The 26,218-nt window shown below is 46.1% G+C and overlaps 1 protein-coding gene across 1 annotated transcript in view; it reads right to left on the reverse strand.

The window, feature by feature from the left end:
• Positions 1 to 13,955: 13,955 nt before the first annotated feature.
• The window catches only part of LOC111156103 (integrator complex subunit 9), a 106,592-nt gene continuing 94,329 nt past the window's right edge, over positions 13,956 to 26,218 (reverse strand). The window contains exons 12-17 of the mRNA XM_022516720.1: positions 24,967 to 25,138; positions 21,972 to 22,096; positions 19,682 to 19,849; positions 17,523 to 17,621; positions 16,364 to 16,501; positions 13,956 to 14,802 (exon numbers count right to left, since the gene is read on the reverse strand). Coding sequence (XP_022372428.1) covers positions 14,626 to 14,802; positions 16,364 to 16,501; positions 17,523 to 17,621; positions 19,682 to 19,849; positions 21,972 to 22,096; positions 24,967 to 25,138 — 879 coding nt within the window. The 3' untranslated portion in view covers positions 13,956 to 14,625. The remainder of the gene's footprint in view (positions 14,803 to 16,363; positions 16,502 to 17,522; positions 17,622 to 19,681; positions 19,850 to 21,971; positions 22,097 to 24,966; positions 25,139 to 26,218) is intronic.

Below are 26,218 nucleotides of genomic sequence, written 5' to 3' on the forward strand. Positions count from 1 at the left end.
GGCCTGCTCTCTCTGGTGTAGAATGAGCGAGCATCCTTTGCGGACCCCCACCCGGCTGGCCGGGAAGTCTTATAGCAAGGCACCTGCCTTGGGATAAATACCTTGGTGAAATTCACCTTCCTTCAACCTTTGTCTGGACCTATACCCTATGTTACCTGTAGTTTTTAGATCCCTCATGCCAGGTTGTTCCAGAACCCCTTGAGATTTGTTATGTGCCAGAACGATAAGAAGACATCATTTATTATGTTAGGCTCCAGTCCGGCCTAGATTTCGTAGGCATTCATACCCATGTTACCACTTTCCACTCTGGGTTTACATTTCTATTCCCTGGCTGAAATGGAAATAAGCTAATTTTCTTTTTTTTTTTTTTTTTTTTTTTTTTTGTTTTGGTGGTGTGGTGGTGGCAGTAGGGGACCCGAAGAGGCTGTTAGTGGCATCTGGCAGGGATTTAACCCATGACTTCTACCATTTTCCTGGACCCCACTTTCTTGCAGTGGAGTTGAATACAGGTGATTTCCCACAGCTGGACAAAAGCTCAGGTCTGTCCTGGTCATGTACATGCCTTAAGCCAGTTCTGTCTTCCCCAGACCTTGACACCCTGTGCTTCTCTTTCCTGGGGGCACATTCTCCTCTGACCTGTCTCAGTGGGTCTCTTCAAGTATCATTCTGAAGCCAGATTCTGTCCTGTAGATCCCACCCAGGTAGAGGGCTAGCTGGATTAAAGGACCTCTCCTTATTGGCAGGCAAGACCAGGGCTGCTCCCAGGACTTGTGGCCTCCAGAGATTCCCACTGGCATCTTCTTGTTGCTCTCCTATAGAGGCAGCTACCCAGGAAATTCAGCCCTGCTTCTCAGCAGCCCAACAGAGGGGTCCAGACTCCCGGCACCCTAACTTTCTAACTCCCCTTTCCTGACTCCTAAGTAGTGGTAGCCTTCTTCCCTCCAGGGAGCCAAAGAGTGTGGTGTTTTGAGCTCTATACGTGGCTGCTATTTTTATCTTGTTTATTTTCATGTAAGGAACTCATAAACTGGCTTTCAGGGGGACCCCGCGAGAAAAGAGCAGTCTGTTAGGACCCCCCTATCGCGGAGCCAGGCTGGTGGGTCCCCGAATGCTGTTGGGAGATCCAGGAGTAGCCGAGTGGTCTGAGATTCTGGATGACATTGAAGTCTACTGCAGGAAGGCTTATGCTGTCAGAGCCTCAAGGCGAGCACTACTTGGACCTAACAGGACACTAACCGGAGGGACTCCAAACAGCATGCTCTGGTGGGCACTGGCCATGTTCCTAAGTGATGCTCCTCAGGAGCAAGAGGCTGCGCAGTCAGACCTTTTACGTTACTCTGTTAGGTGCTCCTGGAGAATGGATGCTGCTTTTTTGCAAGGTGGTTGGGGGAGGCCCAGCTCCATGCTTCAAATGCCCTTGATGCTGATCTGTCCCATTGGGAAACACAGATGTCATCTAAACCACGTGACTGGGACTCACTTAGAACAGGAAAACAGCTCTGCAGCTTACATGGATTTCCCCCGCCCTCCACAGGTCACACCTTTTCGCCTGGTCTTTGCTGCCAGGGTTCAGGATGTGTTTGTCCGTGGCTAGCCAGTTTGCTCTTAACCCTGAGGGGCATTCACCAATGTGAGAGCCTCCCGAAGGTGCTCATCAGGCCGCTCTGAGCTTTTGTGCCCCTGGCAGTGGTTTTCCGTGTGTTGTGGACTGCTCCTCAAGCCCAGGCCTGCGCACCGTCGGGGAGGCCCTGTCTGGGCTGGTGGGGGTCGTCTCTTCAGTCGCTGCCTGTGTGTGTGCTCAGGGAGCTCCTGGTTTGAAATGATGATATTTTGCAGGGGGAAGCTCTTTGATGTCCATGCCATGTCCATCCACCTCGTCCCCCTTTTCCAGTCATGAGCACAATAGTCTTATGTTGGATTTTTGTAAAAAATAAAATAAATGGAGACTTTAACTCAAGCAGTGTGGAGGTCCTGTGTGCTTTTCCTCCACAGGGCCAGAAGAGTGACCTGAGAGAAGGGGCCTGCCTGATTGCAGGGAGCCGCCAGCTGGGCCCTCTCCCCGCATAAGCCTGTGGGCTGCGTGATTGGTCTTGGAGCAGCCCTCGCACTTGAACCTGTGTGATGCTGTCAGCATGCGTGGACGTGGGCCGCCTTGCTGGGGCTTGTTCCTGAGATCCGTGGTTCAGTGGCACAGGGAGGAATTCCGGTGTCCTGTAACTGATGGCTGTGGGATCTAGGATGGCAAGTGCCAGCTTCTTTCTCCCTTCTTCCTTTTTTCATGGTCATTTAAAAAATGTGTGTGTGGTGTGGTGCTGGGGAGCTAGCAGTGTGTTTAGATCTCAGAGGTGGAAGTTAACATAATTCGAGGCATCCGCCATTTGGCCCACAGTAGAAATGCTGCTCACTGGGGTGACATACTGAGAATTTCTCAGCGGCTCGCTCTGCATTCCATGTGTCTTAACGCTGGCTTGTTGGGGGAGATTCTGGACGCACTGGAAGCCACCACTTGCCCTATCTCCTGTTCCGTTGAATGAATGAATGACTTGACAAAATACCCAAAGAGGGTCACACGGGAATCCCAGCGGGCAACAAGCTGAATTGGTAGCCAGACCTGTAGTGCTGATGTGGTGTTACCAGAGAGTTAAAGGATCCTGCCGCACACTGGCTGAGAAGTCTTATTTTTATTTTTTAAATATTCATTGACAAAGGAAGACAAGAAAGCATGCCAAGGAGAATGAAAGACACAGATTGGATCCCAGAAGACACCATCAAAGTAGGGCAGGAAGCCCAACTGTAGGGCTGAGTCTGTCTGTTATTAAATTTCCCGTTTCTTGGTTTGTTGGTTGGTTTACTTTTCAAGTTTTAATTTAAATTCCAGTTGGTAAACTCTTGACTTGTTTTAATTCAGCAAATGGTTTTCTCTTTCTCAATTTGTCTTCGTATTTGGGAAAGTACAAATTCTGGTCATATTGCAGGGTTGTCATGTTAGGGCTTAAACTATTTAGATTCTATTTAAACTATTGGTCCCAATATTTCACCATGAAAAATTAAGTATATTATTTGTAGTATAAACCCGTATACTTACCAACCATTTTACTGTATACTTGGTTTATCGCTGTCTGTGTATCCATCCCCCTATCCATCTGTTCGTCTTCTTCATCCTTTTATCCATCCTATTTTTGGGCACATTTCTAAGTGAATTAGTGACATTAATATACTTCCTTCCAAATACATAAGCACACATACCATTAGCTGGAGGTCAGTATTAGTTTCTATGTGTTTAATATAAAATTTAAATATAAAATTTATACCCTGCAGTGCACAAATCTTAAGTGTACACTCGAGTTTTGACAAATGCATCTACCTGTGTAATCCTACCCCTGTCAAGACAAAGAACATTACAGGGTGGCCTGGGTGGCTCAGTCAGCTAAGCATCTGCCTTGGGCTCAGGTCGTGATCCCAGGGTCCTGGAGCATGTTGTGCTCCCTGCTCAGTGGGGAGTCTGCTTTTCTCTCTCCTTCTGCCTCTCCCCACTGCTTGTGTGCGCTCTCTCTGGCTCTCTCTCTCTCAAATAAATAAAATCTTAAAAAAAAAAATAAAAGAAAAGAAAACATTACTGTTAAACCCAGAAAGTTCCCTTATGTTCATTCCTGGTCATTCTCCGCCTCCACCCCCTCAAGAAGACCAATAATTTGATTTTGTTTCTTTTTCACATTGGATTTGTTTTCCGTTTTCTAGAATTTCATATAAATGGTGTCATGCAATTTTTACTCTTTTGTGCCAGGCTTCTAGAAACTCAACATATTTTTGAGATCTACCCAATGTTGTGTTTATTAGTGATTTGTTCCTTTTATTGCTGAGTAGTATGGCCTCACATGGTAACATTCATCCATTCTGTTGCTAGGCACTTGGGCTATTTCCATTTTGGGTTATCAGTAATAAAACTGCTATGACCATTCATGCGCAAGTCTTCTTGTGGATTTATCATTTTCTCTCAGGAGTGAAATTGTGTGACAGATAAGGTAGGTATAATACACATTTAGTTTTATTAAAAAAAAAAAAACAAAACTGCTGGACCTTTCCCCTAAGTGTTTGTACCCATTCTCTACAATAACCAAAAATGTTCAGAGTTCCGGTTACTCACATCCTCACAAGGCTATGCTGTTGTCAGTCTCTTTAGCCATTCTGGTGGGTTAGTAATGGTATCTCCTACTTTTCCATGTGTATTTCCCTGAAGTCTAATGACATTAAGCACCTTTCTACATGCTTACACCATTTATATGTATTTTCTTTGTAAAATATCTGGACAATGCCTATTTAAAAAATTGGTCTTTTTTTGTATTGCTTAAAAAATACATTCTTAACAGATTTTTTTTTTTTTTTTTTTTTTTTTTTTTTTGGTTACTGAAATATTGAGTAGAAGAGTAATTTCCCCGAGGCAGGGCTTAATCCCGGGACCCTGAGATCATGACCTGAGCAGAAGGCAGAGGCTTACCCCACTGAGCCACCCAGGTGCCCCCATGCCACAAGTTCTAAAGATACTCTTTTACGTTTTCCACTAAGAGCTTTATGGTGTAGCTTTTAAATTTCAGTCTAGGATTTTTTTTTTTTTTAATGTTTCCTGAACTTTTTTATTCATGGGACTCTTTTTTCTTAGGGAACATCTGATGGCACTGTTATGTTCCCTGGATCCCACTTCTCTCCTAGATGATAAACTCCTAGAAGGCAAGGGACTGTGGTTAGTATGTCTTCATTGTCTCACAGTAATCGGTTTGTTGACTGATTTTAAGGTGATCTTATAGCAGGAGCAGGACATTTAATGTGAGTGTTAGCTCTTCTATGTCAGCGTTTTATAAAAGATAGGTTTTGTGGGTGTTTATAAACACAGAAACCAGCATTTTTTTCTGTTGTTGTTTTTTAAAAAAAGAACAGGTTAAAATAAAGAAATTCTATGTAAGATCTTGGAACATTAATTTGGCGTCTGTACCAGGACTGAATGGAAAGTGCCTTCTTCAACAGATCATTTTTGGAGGAATAGAAAGTCACCGTTAGTTAGCAGATTTTATATGCTGGATCTAAACATCTGTCCAAAAAACAAAACTCCCATTGGAATGTTATCAGCCAGATTTTCAAATGTTACTCTACTTTATTCACTGACTTAAAAAAAAAAAACAATTAAAATGGGACACCTGGGTGGCGCAGTTGGTTGAATGTCCAACTCTTGGTTTCAGCTCAGGTCGTGATCTCAGGGTCATGAGATCGAGCCCCACATCAGGCTCCACGCCTCAGTATGGAGTCTGCTTAGACCCTCTCTCCCTGTCTCTCTACCCCTTCCCAGCTCCTAAAAAAAAATCTTCAAAAGAATCAGGTTAGCATTCAGGATATAATTGTCTGTCCTTTTTTTCTTTCTTAAGATTTTATTATTTGACAGAGAGAGGGAGCACAAACAGGGGAAGCGGCAGGCAAAGGGAGAAGGAGAAGCAGACTCCCCAGTAAGCAAGGAGCGCAATGCGGGACCAGGTCCCAGGATCCCGGGATCATGACCCAAGCCAAAGGCAGACGCTGAATGGACTGAGCCACCCAGGTGCCCCTAGAATTATCTTTCTTACATAATCAAGGGAAAAAGTGCACCTCCCTTTTGGTGAGGTGGTTGTTTCTCCTGGGGGAGTTAGCCAGGAAGGCCACTGTAGGAATGGGTAATGGGGCAGACTTAAAGTGATAGTACTGTACCTCTCATTTGCTTCTTACACTCAGTAATAAGAAGAGGAGCTCCTGGGTGGCTCTGTCGGTTGAGTGTCTGAATCTTGATCTCAGCCCAGGTCTCAGGGTCATGAGTTCAGGCTGTGCACTGGGCTTCATGCTGGCCACGGAGCCTACTTAAAAAGGAGAAGAAGAAGAAACACTATCCCTTTTCGTCTTTGCAAAAGCCATGATGCACAGGTATGTCTGAAAGTTCATAGACAGCCTTACCCCGATTTCACTGTAATGATATGCTGGCATTTAATGCTGCAAAATAAACATTCTTGCCTTGAAAAATCTGTAGTTTCTTATTTAAATAACCAAAGGGACAACTCTTTGACATGAAATAATTTTGCCAGTCAAGGCCCCAGCGACACAACAAAAAACACACTAGTTATTTTAACAAAGAGAATATAATTAGAGATTTAGAAGAAAACAAAATATTTTGTCCCAGATCAAGACATGTGGAAAGAAGTTCCATGATCTGAACAACTGAAGTTCAGCACAAAGACGTGGTTTATTCTCAGAGCAAAAGAGTAGCAATTTATCTAGTTGTAACCTGGGACAAAGTTGAGTGAGTAAGGTTTTTCACTGTCAGCACTGTTGAGATTTGGACCGGATGATTCATTACTGTGGGGAGTAGGGGTGCGGGGGACCTGTGCAGTATTGGTGGCCTTGACCCACTAGATTCCTCTAGGGCCCCTTCCATCCCACGCCAGTCATCTCCAGACACTGTCAAATGTCCCATGGGGAGTAAAATTACCCCTGGTTGAGAACAACTGGTTTAGGTCATATGACCTTTAAATTTACAATAAAAGGAAAGGAACCAAGTTCACAACCAGCTTTATGGATCACTACGCATAAAAATATATTCTAGCGCAAGCGACTCTGCTCACACAAAACACAACCACAAATCCTATTTTAGATAAAATTATTACAGAGCACCGACAATGGTATTGACGTGCAGTGAGTATGATAGTCACAAGCCTGGTATCAGTATTGAGCTCAGTATTGAGCACTTGAAACATGGCCAGTATGAACTGAGATGTGCTGTTTAAGTGTAAAATTCACTCTGGAGTACAAAGATGAAGTCCCAAGAATGTAATACTCTTTTGCATTGATTATATGCTAAAATAATACAACTTTGAATATAACGAGTTGCTTAAAATATATTGGTAAAATTAATTATACTTACTTCTTTTTGCTTTTTTTGTAATTTTATGTATATAAAATTACACACATGGCTTGCATTTGTAGCTTGCACTGTGTCTCTACTGGACAGTGCTGGGCCTAGAATCATGGGTACCACTATTCATCCTTACTACAACTGCTGAGAAACTGTACATCACGTTCAACAGGTGTGTATCTTCTTGGAAGACAAGTTACCACCAATGCCAACTCAGGCGTACATGAAGTTCATGACTGTTAACAACGTGTCTGTTCAAGGTAGATTTTTTTTTTAAGGTTTTATTCATTTAGGGGCACCTGGGAGGCTCCATGGGTTAAGCCTCTGACTTTGGCTCAGGTCATGACCTTAGGGTCCTGGGATAAAACCTTGCATCGGGCTCCCTGCTCAGCAGGGAGCCTGCTTCCCCCTCTCTCTCTGCCTGCCTCTCTGCCTACTTGTGATCTCTCTCTGTCAAATAAATAAAACATATAAAAAAAGATTTTATGCATTTATTTGACAGTGAGTGAGTGAGCACAAGCAGGCAGAGCGGGAGGCAGAGGGAGAAGCAGGCTCCCTGCCGAGCAGACAGCCTGATATGGGACTCGACCCCAGGACCCTAAAATCATGACCTGAGCCGAAGGCAGACGCTTAACAACTGAGCCACCCAGGCGCTCAGAATTAAAATATTTTCGTTCTGGTAGAATTTACATAACTTAAAAATGACCTTTTAACCTATTTTTAAGTGCACAGTTCTGTGGCATTAAGCACACTCACGGTGTATGACCGTCACCACCAGCAATTCCCAGGCTTTCTCACCTTCCCCACAGGAAATCTGTGCCCATTAAACAGCAGCTCCCTATTCCTCACTCCCGTCAGCCCCTGACAACCTCAGTGTTGTCTCCATGAATTTGTGTTTTTTGGACATTCATATAAACGAACTCATACAAAAGCGAGTCTTTTCTGTCTGGTTTATTTTACTCAGCATGTTTTTAATGTTCATCATGCTGTAGTATGTGTCAGAACTTCCTTTTTTCTTTAATTTTTAAGTAGGCTCCACGCCCAGCATGGAGCCCAATGCAGGGCCCGAACTTACAACCCTGAGATCAAGACCTGAGCTGAGATCAAGAATCAGATGCTTCACCACCTGAGCCACTCCAGGGCCCCCAGAACTTCCTGCTTATGGCTGGTAATATTCCATATTACACACACACACACACACACACACACACACACGGTCCTGGAAATTTGTTCCTCTGTACTTCATGAGAAATTTAGGAGAAACTCCAGTTTTTATCTGTTATTCTTGCAAGCTAAAATCAAAGGAGCACAATGCACAGATTATAACAGGTGCCTAAAAAATGTTCATTGATGATTGGAAGGGCCTACTGATGACTGGAAAAAACTTTATAACATCAAAATTCACTATTTTCAAAATACCGTGAGTATTATAACTAGTTACTAGATGAAACATTTATATTAGCTCATCTCAAAAATGTCAGCAAACTTTTAGTTGATCAAGTTTTTAGTAATCCAAAATTTGTATATTCAAGTTAAAGTTACTTTTTATTTGTGATTGATTTCCTAGCTGGATGTCAGGAAGACTCATAAATGGGTTAGGAATTATTACCATGGCTTGTCGTAGAGGGGGGTAAAAGATAAACCCTGCTAGCACAAGAATTATTGTGCACAGGGTGCCCTCCGTTTTTTACTGTGGTCTCACATAACAATATAAGAAAACAAGAAGTAGCCTGTATGTCTAATGACAAGTTGTGGGCAAAATGCTCTTGACAATCTGTGGTACCATGACTCAAAAAATGCTTAAGTTTAATACATGTAAAATAATGTTTCACCAGCTTTACTGCTATTATTGACATACATACCATGCCAGTTTAAGGTGCTGATTTGGTACACGTACATGCTGAAAAATGATTACCATGCTAAAATTAGCTAACAGCTCCATCTCCTCACATAATGATCATTTTTGTGGTGATATCTTTTAAGATCCATTCTCCTAACTTTCAAGTACATTTTTTTATAGTATTGTTAATTGGTCACCATGCTATACATCTATCAGGGCCCCAGAACTTACTCATCTTATAGCTGAAGTTTGTACCCTTAGACCAACATCTCCCAATGCCCTCACCTCCCAGCTCTGGCAAGCACTAATCTACTATTTGAGTTTGCATTTTTTAGATTCCACATAGAGTGAGAACAGACGGGAATACCTTGGAGATACTGCGGGTTCAGTTCCAGGCCACTGCAGTAAGGAGAATATCGCAACAGCGAGTCAAATCAGGTGTTTGGTTTCCTAGGGCATATCAAAGTTATGCCTATAGTGTCATCTATTAAGTGCACAAGAAAATACATACCTTAATTTAAAAATACCTCCCTGATAAAAAATGCTGACCATCATCTGAGCTTTTAGCTAGGTGTAATCGTTTAGCTGCTGGAGGGTCTTGTCTTGACGCCGGTGGCTGCTGATGATCAGGGTGCGGGTGTCGAAAGCTGGGGCGGCCGCAGCAATTTCTCAAAGTAAGACAACAGTGAGGTTCGCCACATTAGCTGACTCTTCCTCTCATGACTTCTCTGCAGCTCGTGATGCGGTTTGATAGCATTTTACCCACAGAACTTTTCAAAACTGGAATCACTCCTCTCACACCCTCCTGCTGCTTTATCAACCAAGTGTCTGTAATATGCTCAATTCCTTGCTGTCATTTCAACAGTTTTCCCTGCATCCTCACCAGTAGGTTCCATCTTAACAAACCACTTAGCTCACGTGTGAGAAGCAACTCCTCACCTGTTCAAGTTTGATCATGAGCTTGCGGCAGCCCAGTCCCATCTTCAGGCTCCACTTCTAAGTCTAGTTCTCTTGCTGTTGCCACCACGCCTGCAGTCACTTCCTCCACTCAAGTCTGGAAACTTCAGCTTGTCCAAACAGCAGTATCTGCGAAGCGCAACATGAGGTGTGGCTGGACAGTGTTTGTCTTTCTTGGACTTATTTCACATACAGCCCTCAGGGTCCATCCATGTTGTTGTAAAAGGCAGAATTTCTGTGTGTGTGTGTGTGTGTGTGTGTTTAATGGCTGAATAATATCCCGTATTGTGTGTGTGTGTGTCCATTTTCTTTATCCATTCATCCATCAGTGGACACTCAGGCTGCCCGTATCTGAATGACTTCATTTCCTTGGTTTCTATGTCTAGAAGTGGAATGCCGGATCACACTGTATTTTCAGTTTTTTGAGGTACCTCATACTGTTTTTCCACAGTGGTGGCACCAGTTTACATTTGTACCAGCAGCGCACGAGGGTTCCCCTTTCTCCACATCCTCGCCGATACTTATTTCTTGTCTTTCTGAGGATAGCTGTTCTGACAGGTGTGAGGTGGTGTCTCATTGTAGTTTTGAACGTTTACATTTTCCTGACAGTGATGTTGAGCACCCCGTCATGCATCTGATGGCCATTTCTATGTCTCCTCTGGAAAAATGTCTATTCAAGTCCTTTGCCCATTTTTAAATCAAATTGGTTTTGTTTGTTTTGCTGTTGAGTTATACGAGTCCTTTATATATTTTGGGTATTAATTACTTATCATATAGATGGTTTGCAAGTATTTTCTTCCATTCAGTAGGCTGCCTTTACTTTTGTTGAGAGTCTCCTTTGCTGTGCAGAACTCTTTTCAGTTTGATGTAGTTCTACTTGTTGATGTTTGCTTTTGTTGCTTGCGCTTGATGTCCTATCCGAAAAATTATTGCCAAGGCCAGTGTCAAGCAGCTTACTTCCTACGTTTTCTTCTAGTAATTTTGGGCCTCAAATTTAAAGCTTTAATACTTTTCAAGTTAATTATTGAGTGGTGTAAGATAGCAGCTCAATTTCATTCTTCTGTATGTGGTTATAGTTTCCCATTTATTAAAAAGACTACTCTTTTCCCAAGGAGTATTCTTGGCTCCCTTATCAAATATTAGTTGACTGTTTAAGTGTGGGTTTATTTCTGGGCTCTCTGTACCATTGGTTTATGTGTCTATTTTTATGCCAGGACCATACTGTCTTGATTACAATAGCTTTGTAATAAAGCTTGACATCAGGAACTATGATGCCTCCAGCTTTGTTCTTTTTCGAGATTACTTTGGCTGAATATTCAGGGTCTTTTGTGGTTCCACACAAATTTTAGGTGTTTCTTTTTTTTTCTATTTCTGTGAAAAATGTCATTGGAATTTTGCTAAGGATTTCATTGAATCTATAGATGGGAAAATACTGTTTTTATGATGCAACTAAAAACTATAAGGCACTGCCAAGCAGCAGCAGAGACTGTGGTATTTAATCTTTAGTAAATACACTCATGATTGATGTTGGCTCTAGCCTCTGGTGAGATTAGACATTTTTGGCCAAGTTCTACAGGGCCCGTCTCTAGGTTTTATTTGCCACTTCCTCTGGAGTTGTAGTTGTTTATTTCTAACATCATTCTGGGTTTAAAGAAGAGGATTATTGTTTACCCATAGTTCACTGCAGTGAATTTGAGAACATCATATGCTTCCTACCTACCCACAATGTGGCACGAAATGATGAGACAATATTCAACTCTCCTTATGGCCGCAGCGGAAAACTGGACTCGGGGCCAGAGAGAAGTGTCTCCTTTTCGTATCCACCTGTTTGCTTGCTCACAGGAATGTTATCATCAGACAGCTTTGGAGGCTTCTTCACTCTTGTTTCTGTTACTACTTCACGGTAGTTTGGAAGAGCCAACTCCTGCCTGTGTAGGACAGCTGTGAAGTCCACAAGCTTTCAAGCTCCCAAGGGATTAGAAGAGCAGTAGCTGTTACCTTTACTTGAAAAGAAGTGGACTAACAGGGATGCCCCTGCTTCCAGGCCTGCTCCTGCTCCTGATACCAACATGTGACATTATGGTAAGGCAGATACCACCTATTGGCTATGTTCCGGGGAAAGCTGCTTAATCTCTGTACCTCAGTTTCCCCATCCAACATCTTATTTGTAGCCCTGTGGAGAGACAACCCTGAGGGAGGAGTGTCCAGCCAGGCCACACCAGATTCCTGACCCACAGAAATGGTGAGATGAATGCTGCTTTAAGCCACTGAGTTTTGGAGTAATTTGTTACACAATAATAAACACACCACTTCTTAGATTTAAAGAAATAATAAAAATAGGTTCCTCTTCACTAGTAATGGTTTTTCAATGACTATTTCATCATTAGGATTTTGTTGGGCTTGAGTAGAAATTGTTCTACATGTCCAACTCTTCACCAGGTCATTGTCAATAGTCAGTGCGCTATTTCCAATAGAGCCCCCGTCAGTATAATCATGGCGTGGGAAGGCAGGTTCTGTTGTTCCTTGTGGATCTTCTACTAACCAACCTAGTTTAATATCCAAATCTCTGCACTCTAGGCAGTTATTCGCAACTGCTCCAGCTCTAGATTTTCTCTCCGCTCTAACAAATGATTCTTTGCTTCTTTCTGCCTCTCTGGCTTCTGCCACTCAGTAGGTGGTGGCGACTTGATTACAGTTTTCAGAATTTCTAAGTTATTACTGGCTTGTCAGTTTACAGACTGATTTGCACTTATATACTGTTTGTTTCTTTGGTAATCACCTCTCAAGGGATCAATGCTTTGGGCTCTCTGAGCAAGCCCTTTAATAGAAATCAAACTTGAACAAATCCAAGTAAAATAAGCATTTTCATTTTCTTGAGTTTATACTGCTTTCACATTTTAAAAAGATCCTTGAAATTTAACTTGATTTCTCACAAAAGTTTTGTCAGGAGGTCTTCTACATGTGCTGCATATTTACAGTCTCCTCCTAAAAACACAGGTAAGCTTTCATAGCAACCAATCTCCTGTAACGTCAGTCCCCATCCAAGGCTACAGGTCCCCCTAAGATGCATCTTAGGCCCCCTGATTGGTTGGAATGACCCGTACCATAGACCACAGAGGCCTGTCAAAGCTGAGCATTCCTGTGCCCGCGCCTGTCAAGGGAAGCTGCTTGTTTTCCTCCTCATGAAGAATTCCTCCATTGGCAGGGTCACTCCAGAGAGAGAACGGATAGTCTGTCAACTCTCTCTAAAACCTGAGCCAGTAACAGAAGTGTACGTGGTTCTTGGGTCACTAAATCCCTTAGGGATGCACAGCTGCTGGCCAAGTTGGAGGACTGATTACTGAGTAAATTTCAACCAGTCTAGAGAGATCGTAGGAGCAGGTTAAACTGGGCCTACTTCTACAGTTGACCAATTCTAAGACCTGTGCTCTTTATCCCCCTTCTTCCAATGATAATACTTGCAAAATCGGCACATGCGTTACAACTGATGCTATCTTAGATGAGGTAAACATCTGTGTTAAGCAGTTAAGCAGCAGCATTATTGTAAATGTAGTAGCTTACTATTATTATAAGGGTCTATGGGTATCTGAGTTTAATGCCCTGCTTAATGCAGAGAATCCTGATCATCTGTGGCAAGGGCTGCGGTGAGCATGGATTAACTAATGGAGCCTGGGCTGTGTGTTCTGGATCTTTCCCCCAAAGGTTAAGGCTGCTGTGACCAATCTGTGCTGGTGTTTTTTTTTTTTAAACATTTTATTTATATGTTTATTTGAGAGCGCACAAGCAGGGATGGGGTGGGGGAAGGGAGAGGGACACACAGACTCTGTGCTGAGCATGGAACCCAACAAAGGGCTACATCTCAGGGTGCTGAGATCATGACCTGAGCCAAAATCAAGCACTGGATGCCTAAGAGACTGAGCCACCCAAGTGCCCCTGTGTTGTTTTTTAATACAGACACAGCTCAGATAAAGTTAGGCAACTTTTCATACAATTTAAGAAACATATATCTGAGTTTTCTAAATAATGGGTTATATGCTTGCACACACCAAACTAAAATTTGCTATGGTATTTTTTTTTATTTATTTGACAGAGAGAGACACACCGAGAGAGGGAACATAAGCAGGGGGCGTGGGAGAGCAAGAAGCAGGCTCCCCGCTGAGCAGGAAGCCCGATGTGGGGCTTGATCCCAGGACCCTGGCACCATGACCTGAGCCGAAGGCAGACGCTTAACCAACTGAGCCACCCAGGTGCTCCATTATGGTTATTTTCTCAATTTATGCTGTTCTGTATAGTTATTTTTTCAGATACTAAATCAATGTGTACATTCTAGTTTCAACAGAGCACATGTACTTCTATAAAAAATAAGTTTTATTAACAAAATGGGCTCACAGTATAAAATACATATAGATGGTTCATTATACCAAAAATTTTTTAAATCATCTTTCTTCTTAGGTGTAGCACTGTAGACAAATAAAACACAAGCAAAGATTTGTTCCTCCTGCCCAAGGCCTATGAAACCATGAAAAATGAAGACTGCTAAGTCAGTCATTTTTTACCTCCCCTTCCACCATTAACCTCTTGGAAACTGCATCTGTTCCACTTACGTTATTTTTTAGCTTGCTGCCTTGCCATCCTGGCCACCCAAGAAAGGCAAAATTGGGAAGAGAATGAGTTCAAGTTTAAAGCAAAAGTTCTTGCCCAAAACAGAGTGGAAATCCAGCACAGGAGCTTCTAGCTGTAACTGCTGACAATCAGGTCCCTCAAGGTCTACTTCTTTATTCCTTAAGCCAGAGAACACCACCAAGTCACAGCCAACCTTTCATGCTCTTCCTCAGTCTGTGCCGGCAGCCCCGGCAGAGGACTGCAGGGTTTCGGTGAAGTAGAAATGGCTTAGATGTTCCCCTTAGAACTTCTGTAGGAATTTGAGAACGAGGTCCCGTAGTCGTACCCTGAGCATCTCATCATTATCACAAATGATATGAGTCGAATCTTCCTCAATCTGGATGAGTGTCTCGGCTTCCTGGAGCAGGACAATATGGCCCTTTGCTGTGTCTTCCACCTTAATATCGCTGAAGCCATGCTGCTCCAAAAGAAGAAGAGAAAGCAGATGATGGATACTCTGAAAGCAAGAGGCTGACTAAAAGACAGAGGATATTGCAGCAACTGGTGGTTTTAAGAAAGGATACTTCCTAGGCTTGGCCAAACTGAACATTCTAGAAACTGTCATTTTTGATGCTCCCCAATACAATTCTTCAGACTTGTCACAAGATCTCCTACAGCAACAGAATTAAAGAACAGCTTCGTACACTTTAAAAGAAGCCTTCAAACATGCCAATTCTCATGCAAAACACAACAAAATTTCTGTAACCTGCTTAAGCTTTTGAGTTATCTGAGGAGCACATCCAAGCGCCTGGGTTCAGGAGTCTGGGCGCTGGGTTATCCATCACCAGCCAAAGGTTCCTGATTAAAAAAAAGCTTCACCCCATCCCAGAAAAATGCCATTCCTAAACGCAAGATATCAATGGCCTTGTGATCTGGCAAATCCTTCTCAAGGGAGAATGAGACAAGGCAGGACAGCAAATCCTTCTTTAACTACCTTAATGTGAGTTATAGAATTTTCTTACATATCACACATAAAGTTGAGAAGAGGAAAAGGAGAAATAACACTGATTTGCCTGAAAGGGACACAGGATAGGTAAAGAATATGGGCTAGGGAGAATCTCTCCCCTTAGTTCCAGAAAGCTCATGTGCAGGTTGGGGCAGATCCTAAGGGTCAAGTTCTACACGAGCCAGGCAGAACTAAGTGAAGGTGCTTCTGGGAAAGGAAGCTGTTTCAAGCTTTTAAAAAAACAGGTCAAGTGGAGTCCTACCAATAGGGGCCGGAGGAGCACAAGGTCGGGAGGAAGCAGTTACTGCTGTGTTCACTGCATCATAGAGGGACACTCCCAGGCTCATTCCCACGCAGTGCCCCCACCCTCAGGGGCTAGCAGGGCTGCACAACTTGGCCACGGTCTTCCCTTCAGGGAAAAAATTAAACCACTGATGGCTGGCTGCTGATTCGGGGAAGGGCCAGGGTCCTCCTGAGGACCGCCGACTTCTTCCCTCTCTTCCCGCCCATTTGGGAGTTGCTGGCCCTGCTTCTCCCTCTCCCAGGGACCTGGACACATGGGTGCCTCTGCCCTCACCACCCCCCCAGTATGAGCCTCTCGTCTCTTGTGACACGGCCAGCATCCATGCTGGCGCTCTGATCAGCAAGGGGCTTCTTGAAAAGTAAGTCTCTAAGGAGCAGACTTACAAAGTTTCCTTTATCTGGCCTTCCCCACCTCACCCATCGGTCGCATCTAAGTTTCTGAAGGGCTCCCTTGGTCTAGTTCCCACAAGAAACGGAGTGTGGTGAGGTAGTCTTCTTGTGGCCTGAGTCTGACAGGAAGGGGCTGGCAGAGAAGAAATGGGGGGACCTACAGGGAAGAAGAGCATGGTCTTCTCCCAACTCTCCGGCACCCTCCCCCGGTTCTGTTTTCTGCCCTGACCCTGACTCAAGCAGATGCTACAGGGACAGCAGCTCAGAACGTGTAGCTGGAGAAAAAAGCAGCGACATGGCGTTCTTTGAGGCGAGCGAAGAGCGGGGAGGCCGCGCTCACCTTCTCCAGCGTCTGCACAAACTGCTCCACGGGGATTGAGCCGCTCAGCAGGGGCTTCAGCACTTTGCAGTCTGGGATATCCTCACTCGCCCGCTTTCTCTTCTTACCGCCGCTGGGCTGGGCCGGCCTGGGTGGGGGCTAGAGCGGGACGCGGGGCGGGTCTCGTCAAGCACCGAGAGCGCGGAGGCCGGTGTGGGGCCACAGCAGGAGCCTGTCTGTCAGTCCCACCCAGGGCTCTGCGCCAGCCGGGGCTCTCCCAACATAAGCTAACGCCAAGTATCCACACAGCACTGGGACTCTTTTGGCAGAGATCTTCCTTTGATCAAGACTCATTTTTAAGTTTTAAAGGATTCACTTCAGTATTTTTCAAGTAAATTCTTCAAATGAGAAGCTGTGCTGGCAGCTGCTGGGGTAGCAGTAGTGCGGTGGCGGGGGCCACCCGCCGTGGGGGATTAACCCAGACTGACGGGGTAAAAGGTCAGAGAAACTGCCTACAGAGCGGCGGTAACCGAGTCTGGTGAGGATGATGTGGGAAGGTGAGAAATGCTCACGGCAAGGAGCTCGCATGTTTTATGTGGCTGCACGGTCCAAGTCTGAAAGGAGTCTTTCTCGAGAAGGGGGGTGAGGACAAGGGCTCACAGAGCCATGCCGTGAGGCAGTAAACACACGGTGAACTGGGGCACGAGGTGCCGGGGACAAGGCACTGCGGCCCGTGGCTCACAGGTGCCCAGCCACTGCCCGCTTCTGCAGGCGTGTTCTGTAGGGAGGCCTCCCCTGGGGGTGGGTTTCCCTGCTGCTCTGGGGGCTCCCCCCGCCCGCACTCCGCACTGCGGGTCTAGCAAAGGCGCCCGCAGGCGCGCTGAGGGACGCCAGTCCTTGGGAGCCGGGAAAGGCACTTAGGATGCGGTGCGGCCCCAGCTCCATGAATAATAGCTGCTCTTCCCGCTTCTCTCTCTGAGGCATGTGGCCAGAGAGATAAGTAGGGAAGAATTTATATCAATGTCCTCTCTGTTTCAATCCAATCCATTAAGAGTCTGGTCTCTGACTTGTGCTGGTGGGAGTGCTAGGACCACTGATGGGGGCGGCCTGGGGGGTTCCTCATCTTCACAGGCCCCAGTGGCAACTCGGGGGTGCAAGCCCAGCCCACCTGCCCCCATACCTGAAGGACGTGCTTGTTATCTTTCGTGTGCAGCACAGCCGAGACGGTCGCCAAGGAAATGCCAGGTTTAATCTCCATGGGCACCAGCGCATCTGCGAGCTGGAAGCAAACGGGTGTCAGCTGGGCTCCCCTACATGTGAGGGACGAGGTGCTGCAGCTGCGCCATCCCAAGTCAGGACCAGGAGGCCACACTGAGCTCACGGATGGCCGGTGACGGCCACGGCCAGCTTTCCCCAGCCACCAGCTCGCTCGCAGCGCCGCACCCCTGCCAGCCTGGAGGGAAAGGTGCGGCGTATGGCGCAGGGAAGCTGAGTCTTTGTGACCGCCATTCCGCACTTTTTCCCCCCTCACTTTATCTTTTGTTTATATCATTGCAGTCTAAAATAACACATAATTTTAAGGAAGTAAGAAGGTTAAAAAACTTAAAAATACCTTCAATCAAAAATATATCACATATACAAATATATACATCGATCACAAGAAAGAATGGAGGTAAGAGAAACAGAGAGAAGGGGGGTGGCGGTGGCGGGTAAACTGGGCTGAGAAGAGGAGGAGAATGAGCCCGAGCCTGTTTGGGGGCGCTCTTCCTGGCGGTGGCCCACAACTCTCAGCAGGTACCTCGTGTAAGCCTGTGCCATCACACACTGGGACCCCAGGGTGCTGACCCTTCTGCTTTGCCCTTTTGTTAGTCAATCCCCAAATTATGCACCGCCAACATCCTGCCACGGGCTCATCACCTGAACCGCCACAACCCGCCTTTTAGGTGGCTTCCAGACCACTCCTGACACTTGTGTAGGATCTCTTGGAAACTGCTAAGGGCTTCTTCTTACTCAGAATACCTAGCAGGTGCTGACTTTCCACGCTGGCCTCTGCCTCTGTCCTCATAACCACTAGGTGACTAGTCAGGCAGGAAGGACAGGGACAGCAGCATTTGGACTGAGTGAGCTAATTCCTGGAAATCTGACTTCTCCCAAAGTGGAACACCCAGCCTTTACCTCGGGGGCCATGTCTTTCCCTACCATCTGAGTCTGACGCTCTGGAGCTCCCCGACTCCACTACCGGCAGTGGTGTGTGATCCAGTGAGAAGCCCTCGCTCCTGGGTTTAGTTTACTATTGCTCTGACACATGTAGACCCTGGGCTGTCCAAGTCTCCTTTATGTAAAAACAAAAGTGAATAAATATGCAAAATGCCATTTACGTAAATATGAAGATCAATATCCCATGGACAAAGGAAGTCGCTTAGGATATTTAAAAGGAATGAGAACTGCTTCATGAAATAAGGAAACACACACGGCACGAGTGTGAAATGCTCCCCCTGGGGAGACCCATGTCTGCTCAGGGTTCCCGACAATGCCTTTTCCTTCCTACACCGCACTTACTCTCCCCACAGGTCAGGCTGCCTGGTGGCACTTGTCTGGGAGGTTTGGGGATGGCATCGTGGGAACCGTGGCAGCCCCGTGAGCAAAATCTAAGACTCTGTTGTGCCATGAGGGACGTATACCCGGAGCCCACAACAACCACCACTCAGTTCACACATCTGCGATCTGGAGACGTGTCCCTTGCCGCCAAAGACCAGAGTTTTCCCACCAGAATGCATCCACCAGGGCTGGCACATCAGGTCTCCCATCCTGCACATACGGCGACAGAGGAGGAGGATTAGGAGGAAGCTGCAGAGGACACACTCTCATTTGGGGTGGAAATAAGCATCCTTTAGTAGTAGCGGAACCTGAAGAATGGTGACAGACTTTTAACCCCTGCATCTCATGCAGGCCTCTCCCGGCGAAACTCAATGATGCTTTTAGCTCTCTATATTCCACACATGGACAAAGATTTCTGTAAACGGATGGTTCTGATTTATACTACATGCCTGTACTGCGTGTACTATAGCATGATTTATACTACAGAAAGGGCAGAAATCACAAGTACCTATCCCTGAAGGCACAGTTATGATGCACTTGTGATGTAAATAGCAGTTACTTCACTACCCAAAAAATGAGAAGGCTCTGAAGATCCCAGAGATCCCTGGGAAGGCTCCGTTCCCAGGTTCTCACTTAAGGATCTGCATTCTTTGGCCAGAAAACAGCCACTTCTGGGACAGTCCTCTTTCTGAGACTCACGTGGAAAGCCTGGGTTTGACCGTGAGAGAGAGAATAGCTCACCTCTGGCATGATTTCGATCTTCTCGTAGCGACGCTTGAAAGGCAAGGCGAGGACCTCGGCTCGCCGGTACGACATGGGGGGCGGCTGGCAGTCGATCATCAGGTCCATCCGGTGGGACTGCGCGGGTGGTGGCTGCGTGTACTGCTCGGGGCACACCACGTGGAGCGGCTGGAACCCAGGGGACGGGGTGGGGTGAGGCCTCGAACACGCATGCTCAGCCTCACCACTTTCGGGCCATCTGACCTCTCTCTCCTCCTCTCAAACCCGAGTAATGAGAAGCAGGAGAGGTGAGTGCAGTGCGGGGAAAGAATAAAAATTTCAAGGCAGAGCCCTCAACTGCTAGCCAAGTGGACTAGTGGGGACCCACTGCCTCTATCTGCATTTGTTTTTGATTCTTTTTAAGTCACTTTGACAGTGACTTCCAGGGGTCTGCTCTCAGCTGGTCCTTAAGCCCTGGAGGGCATAGTCTTCTCATCACACCTACCATCACTGACTGGTGGGGACAGCTGGAGGCCAGTGGGCAGGAACTGCTGACTGTCGTGCTAGTCTGGTGTTCTGGGGTTGGGCTTTTTTCCAGTATCGGCAGGTCTGCTCGTTTTTGGCAGTGGGCACTGCTCAGGTCACATTCTCAATTGTGTAGAACAGACTGACTCAGAGCTTGTTTATAAAATGTCCCTCTTTGTTATTTTGAGAGACAGAAGTAGTAAACCAGCGTCTACTTGGGACAAACACCACACAACTGAAAACTGATCCCAGGGGCCCTGAGTTATTGTACTGCCACTGCTTTTACTGAAGAGCCTGGAGCTCACCGCTCACCTCCAGTTCCTGGAGGGAGGCCTTCCAGCAAGCCCACCAGATGCATTCAAACGAGCGCTTGTTCTGTTGGGCTCAGACTTGTCCTCTTCCTGACCTGGGTGGTATCCTGTAACTCCTCTCAGAGTCACCTGACTGCACGGTCCCAGCCTGAGGCCTCCAGCCGGATTTCCCCCTCCCATAGGGGAGATCAGGTAGCCTCCTGTCCCCACTGTCCTGTGCTGCCAGGACTCCATGAGCACAGAGCACAGCACTGCTGTAGGGAAGAGTTAGTGATGAAAACAACAGACTCTTAACCATGTCTGCCCATATGCCGATACGTACACGGTGGGGGAGCGAGTCGCCCAACCCGCCCCAGCTCATCTACTGCTGAAATCATGTCTAGAGAAAGCCCATCTTCCCTCCTGTGGGGCCAGCAAGTGAGCCATCACCGTCAGCCATGTTCTCTGCATTCCTGAGGCGCCTGAGTTTCCCATTCCTCACTAGCCTTCCTCAGAGTTCTGTGTTACTGCCTCCCATCCCGAGGTCAAAAACTTTCGGAGGAGAAAAACACACTTCTGACCTGAGACGTGCCAGGGCCCCATGGTGCTCATTTGAGCTCCCAAAGCAATGGGGAATGAAAACTCTTCCTCTGGCCTCGCTCCCAGGCCATTCCCAAGCAGCCTCCCCCTGCCCACTGTCAGATGTGCTGCCCAGTGGGGTGACTTCTATGCCCCACTCTCCCTCTCCATTCTCCTGCTGTGCAGATGGCCTTCCTTTCACCCACCCCTTTACCCAACTACTTCTGGCTTTCTCCTATGGCAGAAAGTGCAAAAGGAAAAAAACAAATGCAACAAAAACCAAACCAAAAGAAACCTCTCATTAAAAAAGCAGAGTAACTCTGTGTGTGCTGCTCATCCACATGTGCCCCAGGGCCCAGCCCAGGTTTCAGCTAAACTGTCTTTTGGCTCAATGAGTAGGTTTCCAGAATAACTTTTCTGGTGGGAGAGGGGGCAATTTGCTTTTAACCATTAACAATTAACTTTTAACTATCATCAAAAATAATAGATTGTTTATGCTTTCTTTTCCTTCCACTTTTGATTTCTTTAGAACGGAAAGGACTTTCCAGGTGTAAAGCTCAGTACTGTGAAGGGTAACTAAGGCGCATGCATCAGCATGCTGTGGACACATGGGAAGTGAGCGAGGTGAAAAATGCAGCCGGCCCTCTGCCTGTAGCCCGCGAACTCCCCAGCGGTGACAGGGCTGCGGAGATACTGCACTTCCCTTCCTTACCTGGACTTTATTTATTTATTTATTTATTTATTTGACAGACAGAGACCTCAAGTATGCAGAGAGGCAGGCAGAGAGAGAGAGAGGAGGAAGCAGGCTCCCCGCTGAGCAGAGAGCCCAATGTGGGGCTCGATCCCAGGACCCTGAGATAATGACCTGAGCCGAAGGCAGAGGCTTAACCCACTGAGCCACCCAGGCGCCCCTTTACCTGGACTTCTTTAAGCAGCTTGGACACCTGGATGAAGTTCAGCCGTGTATCAATGGGGCAGTAAATACATTTCATGGCCAAGGGCTGGTAGGGAGCCAGTGCTTCCAGGTAGGAGAAATCGGGTTCTAATGAGAGCACAAGAACCAAAATTTGAGATGCACACAACAGAGCTGCTGCCATGTGAGGAGGCGGCTGGTGTGGTCAAGGGTGGGCAGATGGCTGCACCGGTGGGAGGGTGAGGCAGTGTATGTGTCGGAGGCTGGGGGGACCAGACTCCTTATCACTGGGGAGGAGGAATCTACAAATAAGGGCAAGGAGAGGCCAGAGTGAATAGTACCGAGTACATGTAGAATTGGAGGTATGGGTGTGAGCTCAAGGCTTTCAACATGGAGAGACTGAGGAGATAAAAAAGGGTTAAATAAGTAAATGGGGGAGGAAGAAAACCTCTTTACGACAGAATGCCAAATAAATGTAACAGGAACAGTGAAGGTAAAAAAAAAAAAAATCGTCATTTGGCAACCATCACAGTAATAATTTTTTTCTGACTAGGATCATCAATAGATGCTAAAAAAATTAGAGAAAAGTTTGGGGAAGTCCCTCCCCCAGCTCCCCAAGATAATTATTACATATAAAACAGTGACCTCACAGTGGGGAAATCTGGTGCAGGCCACTCGAATCGAGTGCTCAGAGTTAACACGCAGGTATGAGAAAAACCACACCACACCTACTTGAGAGGATGCCGCAAGAGGAAAAGAAAAGGACCCTGGCTCCACGTCACCAGACGCTTCTGCTGCCGCTGCTGTGCTCCCATCAGCAAAGCCAGTGACAGCATGACTGGGAACCACATCTGCCCTAATGGCCCATCTGTTCCCTCCAGCAGCATTCCCTGCAGGCTGCTTGGAGGGACAGTCTACCCACTCAAGGAGGCCGACCACCCTGAGCCAGAAGAACTGGCACATTTCTGGTGTGAAAAATAATACTTAGATTCCCAACAGCCTGTGGCCCCACGAGGACATCCCTTCTTACAGCCTTCAGGCTTTTACTCACCTGTCCCACTAACTTATCCAGTGCATTTGGGAAAACTGATGGAACTTCCAGATTTTTAAATTACTCCCCCTCCAGTGGCTCCTTTTTCCCCAAGAAGAATACCCCCAAAGGAGGCAAGCATCTGGGATGACAGACTCCTTTTTGACGTGGACTAAGTAAGCTTCAACTGTGCCATAGCTGTAATATGACCCGAAATAGTGGTCTGAGATGCTTCTCTGACACTACCTAACCTCACAAATGACCTAACTGCCGTTCTGAAAGCCCCTCAAAACCTGCTGGGATATAAATTCATTATCCAGGATGGTTATGGACATCACACAGCCCCTGATTTCTTCCCAACTGGCTAAAGGAAAACATCTACCATAGACATTGTAGATGTCTACCAAACATCTACAATCCTCTAACTGCACCTATGTAAACATTGTATCAACTACTGCATCAGGGTCAACAACTCTTCAAAAAGAATAGGAGACATCACCTTTGGTCCTACTACAGACAATGCTCTCCAGATCACCTCCTGCTTAGCAAAACTTGGCAACAGTGAGTTTCTGGGTACCGTGAATCAAGTCTTGTGGCCTGACTTCCTCTTGGCCAAAGGGGGCCTGGGAAAGAGAGAAGCAGCCCCAGTTCTCTGGGCACTTTCTACTAGGCCTGGGTGTTAGCCAGAGACAGCCTGTCACTCATGGGTAGGCCACGGTGCTCTCCTGTTGGACACACACAATTTCACAGAACACTAACACCAGACATGGCCCCTCGGTGAGCACAATGGATCAAGACAAAAACAAGAACCCCTCTGTAATCATGCCTGAACACAAAACCACAACACTGTTCAAACCACAAAATGAGCAAACCTTATCCTCTCCTAGCTCCATTCTTCTTGCCTTCTAGATAAGAATTATTAAGATACTCAGTAATATAACCACTCCTGTTTCCTGACAACAGCTAATCCAGTGCAATGCCCCACAGCTGTGAACCCACCTCAAAATCACCCAACATAAGCCCAAATCCATTAAGTTCAACATACTCTGAGATGCCTTGTACTTCCCCATGGTTTGCGTCCCTACCACTTGTAATCGAGTCATTAAGCCAACTCTGTCTGACTAGTGATGTGGTGGAGGCCTCTGACACTCTCACCAACAGGCTGAACACAGGGAAGAGCCTGGGGTCCTTGATCCTGAAGCCTTGGGGATGGAGTAGATTCTCTTCCATCATTCAAGTCTTAAAAGCAATGAGAAAGAAGTCAACTGATAACTTTCTCAAAAGCTTTTATGTGCCAGGTACTGTATGAAGTGTCTTTTTTAACATTATACTAAATGCACAGAGATACTCAAGGAAGGAGCCAGCAATAATCCCATTTGACAACGAAGAAGAATGAGGCTCAGAGACATGGGGGTAACTTGGCTTAAGTTACAGTCCTTTGGACCAGATTTGGATCAAGGTTTTTTACTTCACTGCCCATAAGATTTCTGACTGAAGACCTAAAATTGATAAGATAACGTAGTGATTAAGGTAAAACCCCTGCCTGCCCTCATGAAAAGATCTGCTCTACTCTGAGGGGTTTGTCTCCAGAAGGAAAACTGTAAGCCAGAGAAAACTATAGAGGTGAAAGACCCAATTCAGGGAATAATTCCTAAAGGGTAAAAAAAGAGTGGTTCCTAGAATTCTTGACATTCTTGAAACAGCACACAAAATCACTGCAAAAGCAGTTCACGAGGAATCTGCCTCCGGGCAAAAATCTCTCAAAACTGCTATGAAAGCTTTGCCTGGTAGTTTCCTCACAGTCCATCTTGCTCTATTCTTACTCTTTCCCCGTGGTTTCTTCACCCTTTGGTATTTACGACAGATGCGTTGTTCATATTTCGGTCTGACTGTAAAATTCGTCCCTTGGTCTCTACCTGGTTGGTGCGTTGAGTGACAGTCTCAGTGGAAAGGGCAAGGTTTTGTTTACCTGTAAATATGACAGTGTTAAGACTAGATTTCCCCCAGAGCTCCATGAAGTGGACTACGTCCCCAAACCGGAGGGAGGGGTGCCCAGTGAACACCACGCACGGCTGGCGGAAATCACTGCTGAAGTCTCCGTGGAGGCTGGGGTAGTGCTTCAACTTGTTGGTCTGAATGAGCTGCAAGATGCACAGAGAAGCACACGAAGAGACATTAGCCTGTGCAGCCGGAGGGAAGAACCACACAGCATGCGAGAGGGAGAAGGAAATTAAAAATACACATGAATCTGGTTAATATTTGCCGAAAATGGAGATTTTCTATCTACAAGGTGACTTTCTGGACAGATGAGACTTTCTAGTTCATATTACCATACTCAGGGGATACTTTTGTTCAGGCTGTTAAGGCCTGATGTAGTCTAAGTCTTCCTTTAGAGCTTCCTGACACCCCGAGCCCTGGCCCCAGAAGTTCCCAGTATGAGTTATTTGAAGTACAAATAACTTTCCCAAAACATGTGGATCGCCAAGTTCTGTCAACAATAAACATCTCATACAAGAAAAATTATTTACCCACCAAGGACCACCTCTTGAGAAGTTACAGCTGTAAAGTAACTACAGCAACTTAATAAAGACAAAGGCCAAATTGGCTTTCAGAAATTTAGGAGATATGACATGCTCACGACACAGAGAGCTGTGGTAAGTGGGCCATGCGCAGCCTCAAACTTGTCTTAAAAGTGTCTGTTTTGAACCAAAAAAATCTCCCTTCCAGCACAATACCTGGCACTATTCTCCCAAAGTCATGCCCAACCCAAGGCAACAGCACAGACCGTTACAGCCACAGATGGCACAGGTGACATGGCTCAGAAGCTCTTCCTGCTGCCCCAGCCCTGCCCCCATGCCCCCCATTCTGGCAATGAAAGGCCAGATGGCAAACATTCAGACTTCAGAGGCCCTAAATACCAGCTAGGGCGAAGGGAGTATTGCTCTGAGATATTGTCTGATGGATAATGAAATGGTCTGTAACACAACTTAATCCTGAAGTAAGCCACAATGCATAAGAGGGGAGCCCAGTCAACAACCCCAACTCCATCTGAAGTCATCCCAATACTGACGGGTGGCCGCAATGGGACAATCCCCAAACGGAAGCCAAACTCTCTTCATGTTAAAGATTTAACCTTTAATTCAGAGAGACTGCTTTTACTAGTAGCACTGCAACACTACCCCAGAGATCCTAATCAGGCATCCAAGGTTGGATAGGTTATA

This window comes from Enhydra lutris, unplaced genomic scaffold, assembly GCF_002288905.1.
Source record: "Enhydra lutris kenyoni isolate GAN:26980312 unplaced genomic scaffold, ASM228890v2 scaffoldscaffold3, whole genome shotgun sequence".
Lineage (NCBI taxonomy): Eukaryota > Metazoa > Chordata > Mammalia > Carnivora > Mustelidae > Enhydra > Enhydra lutris.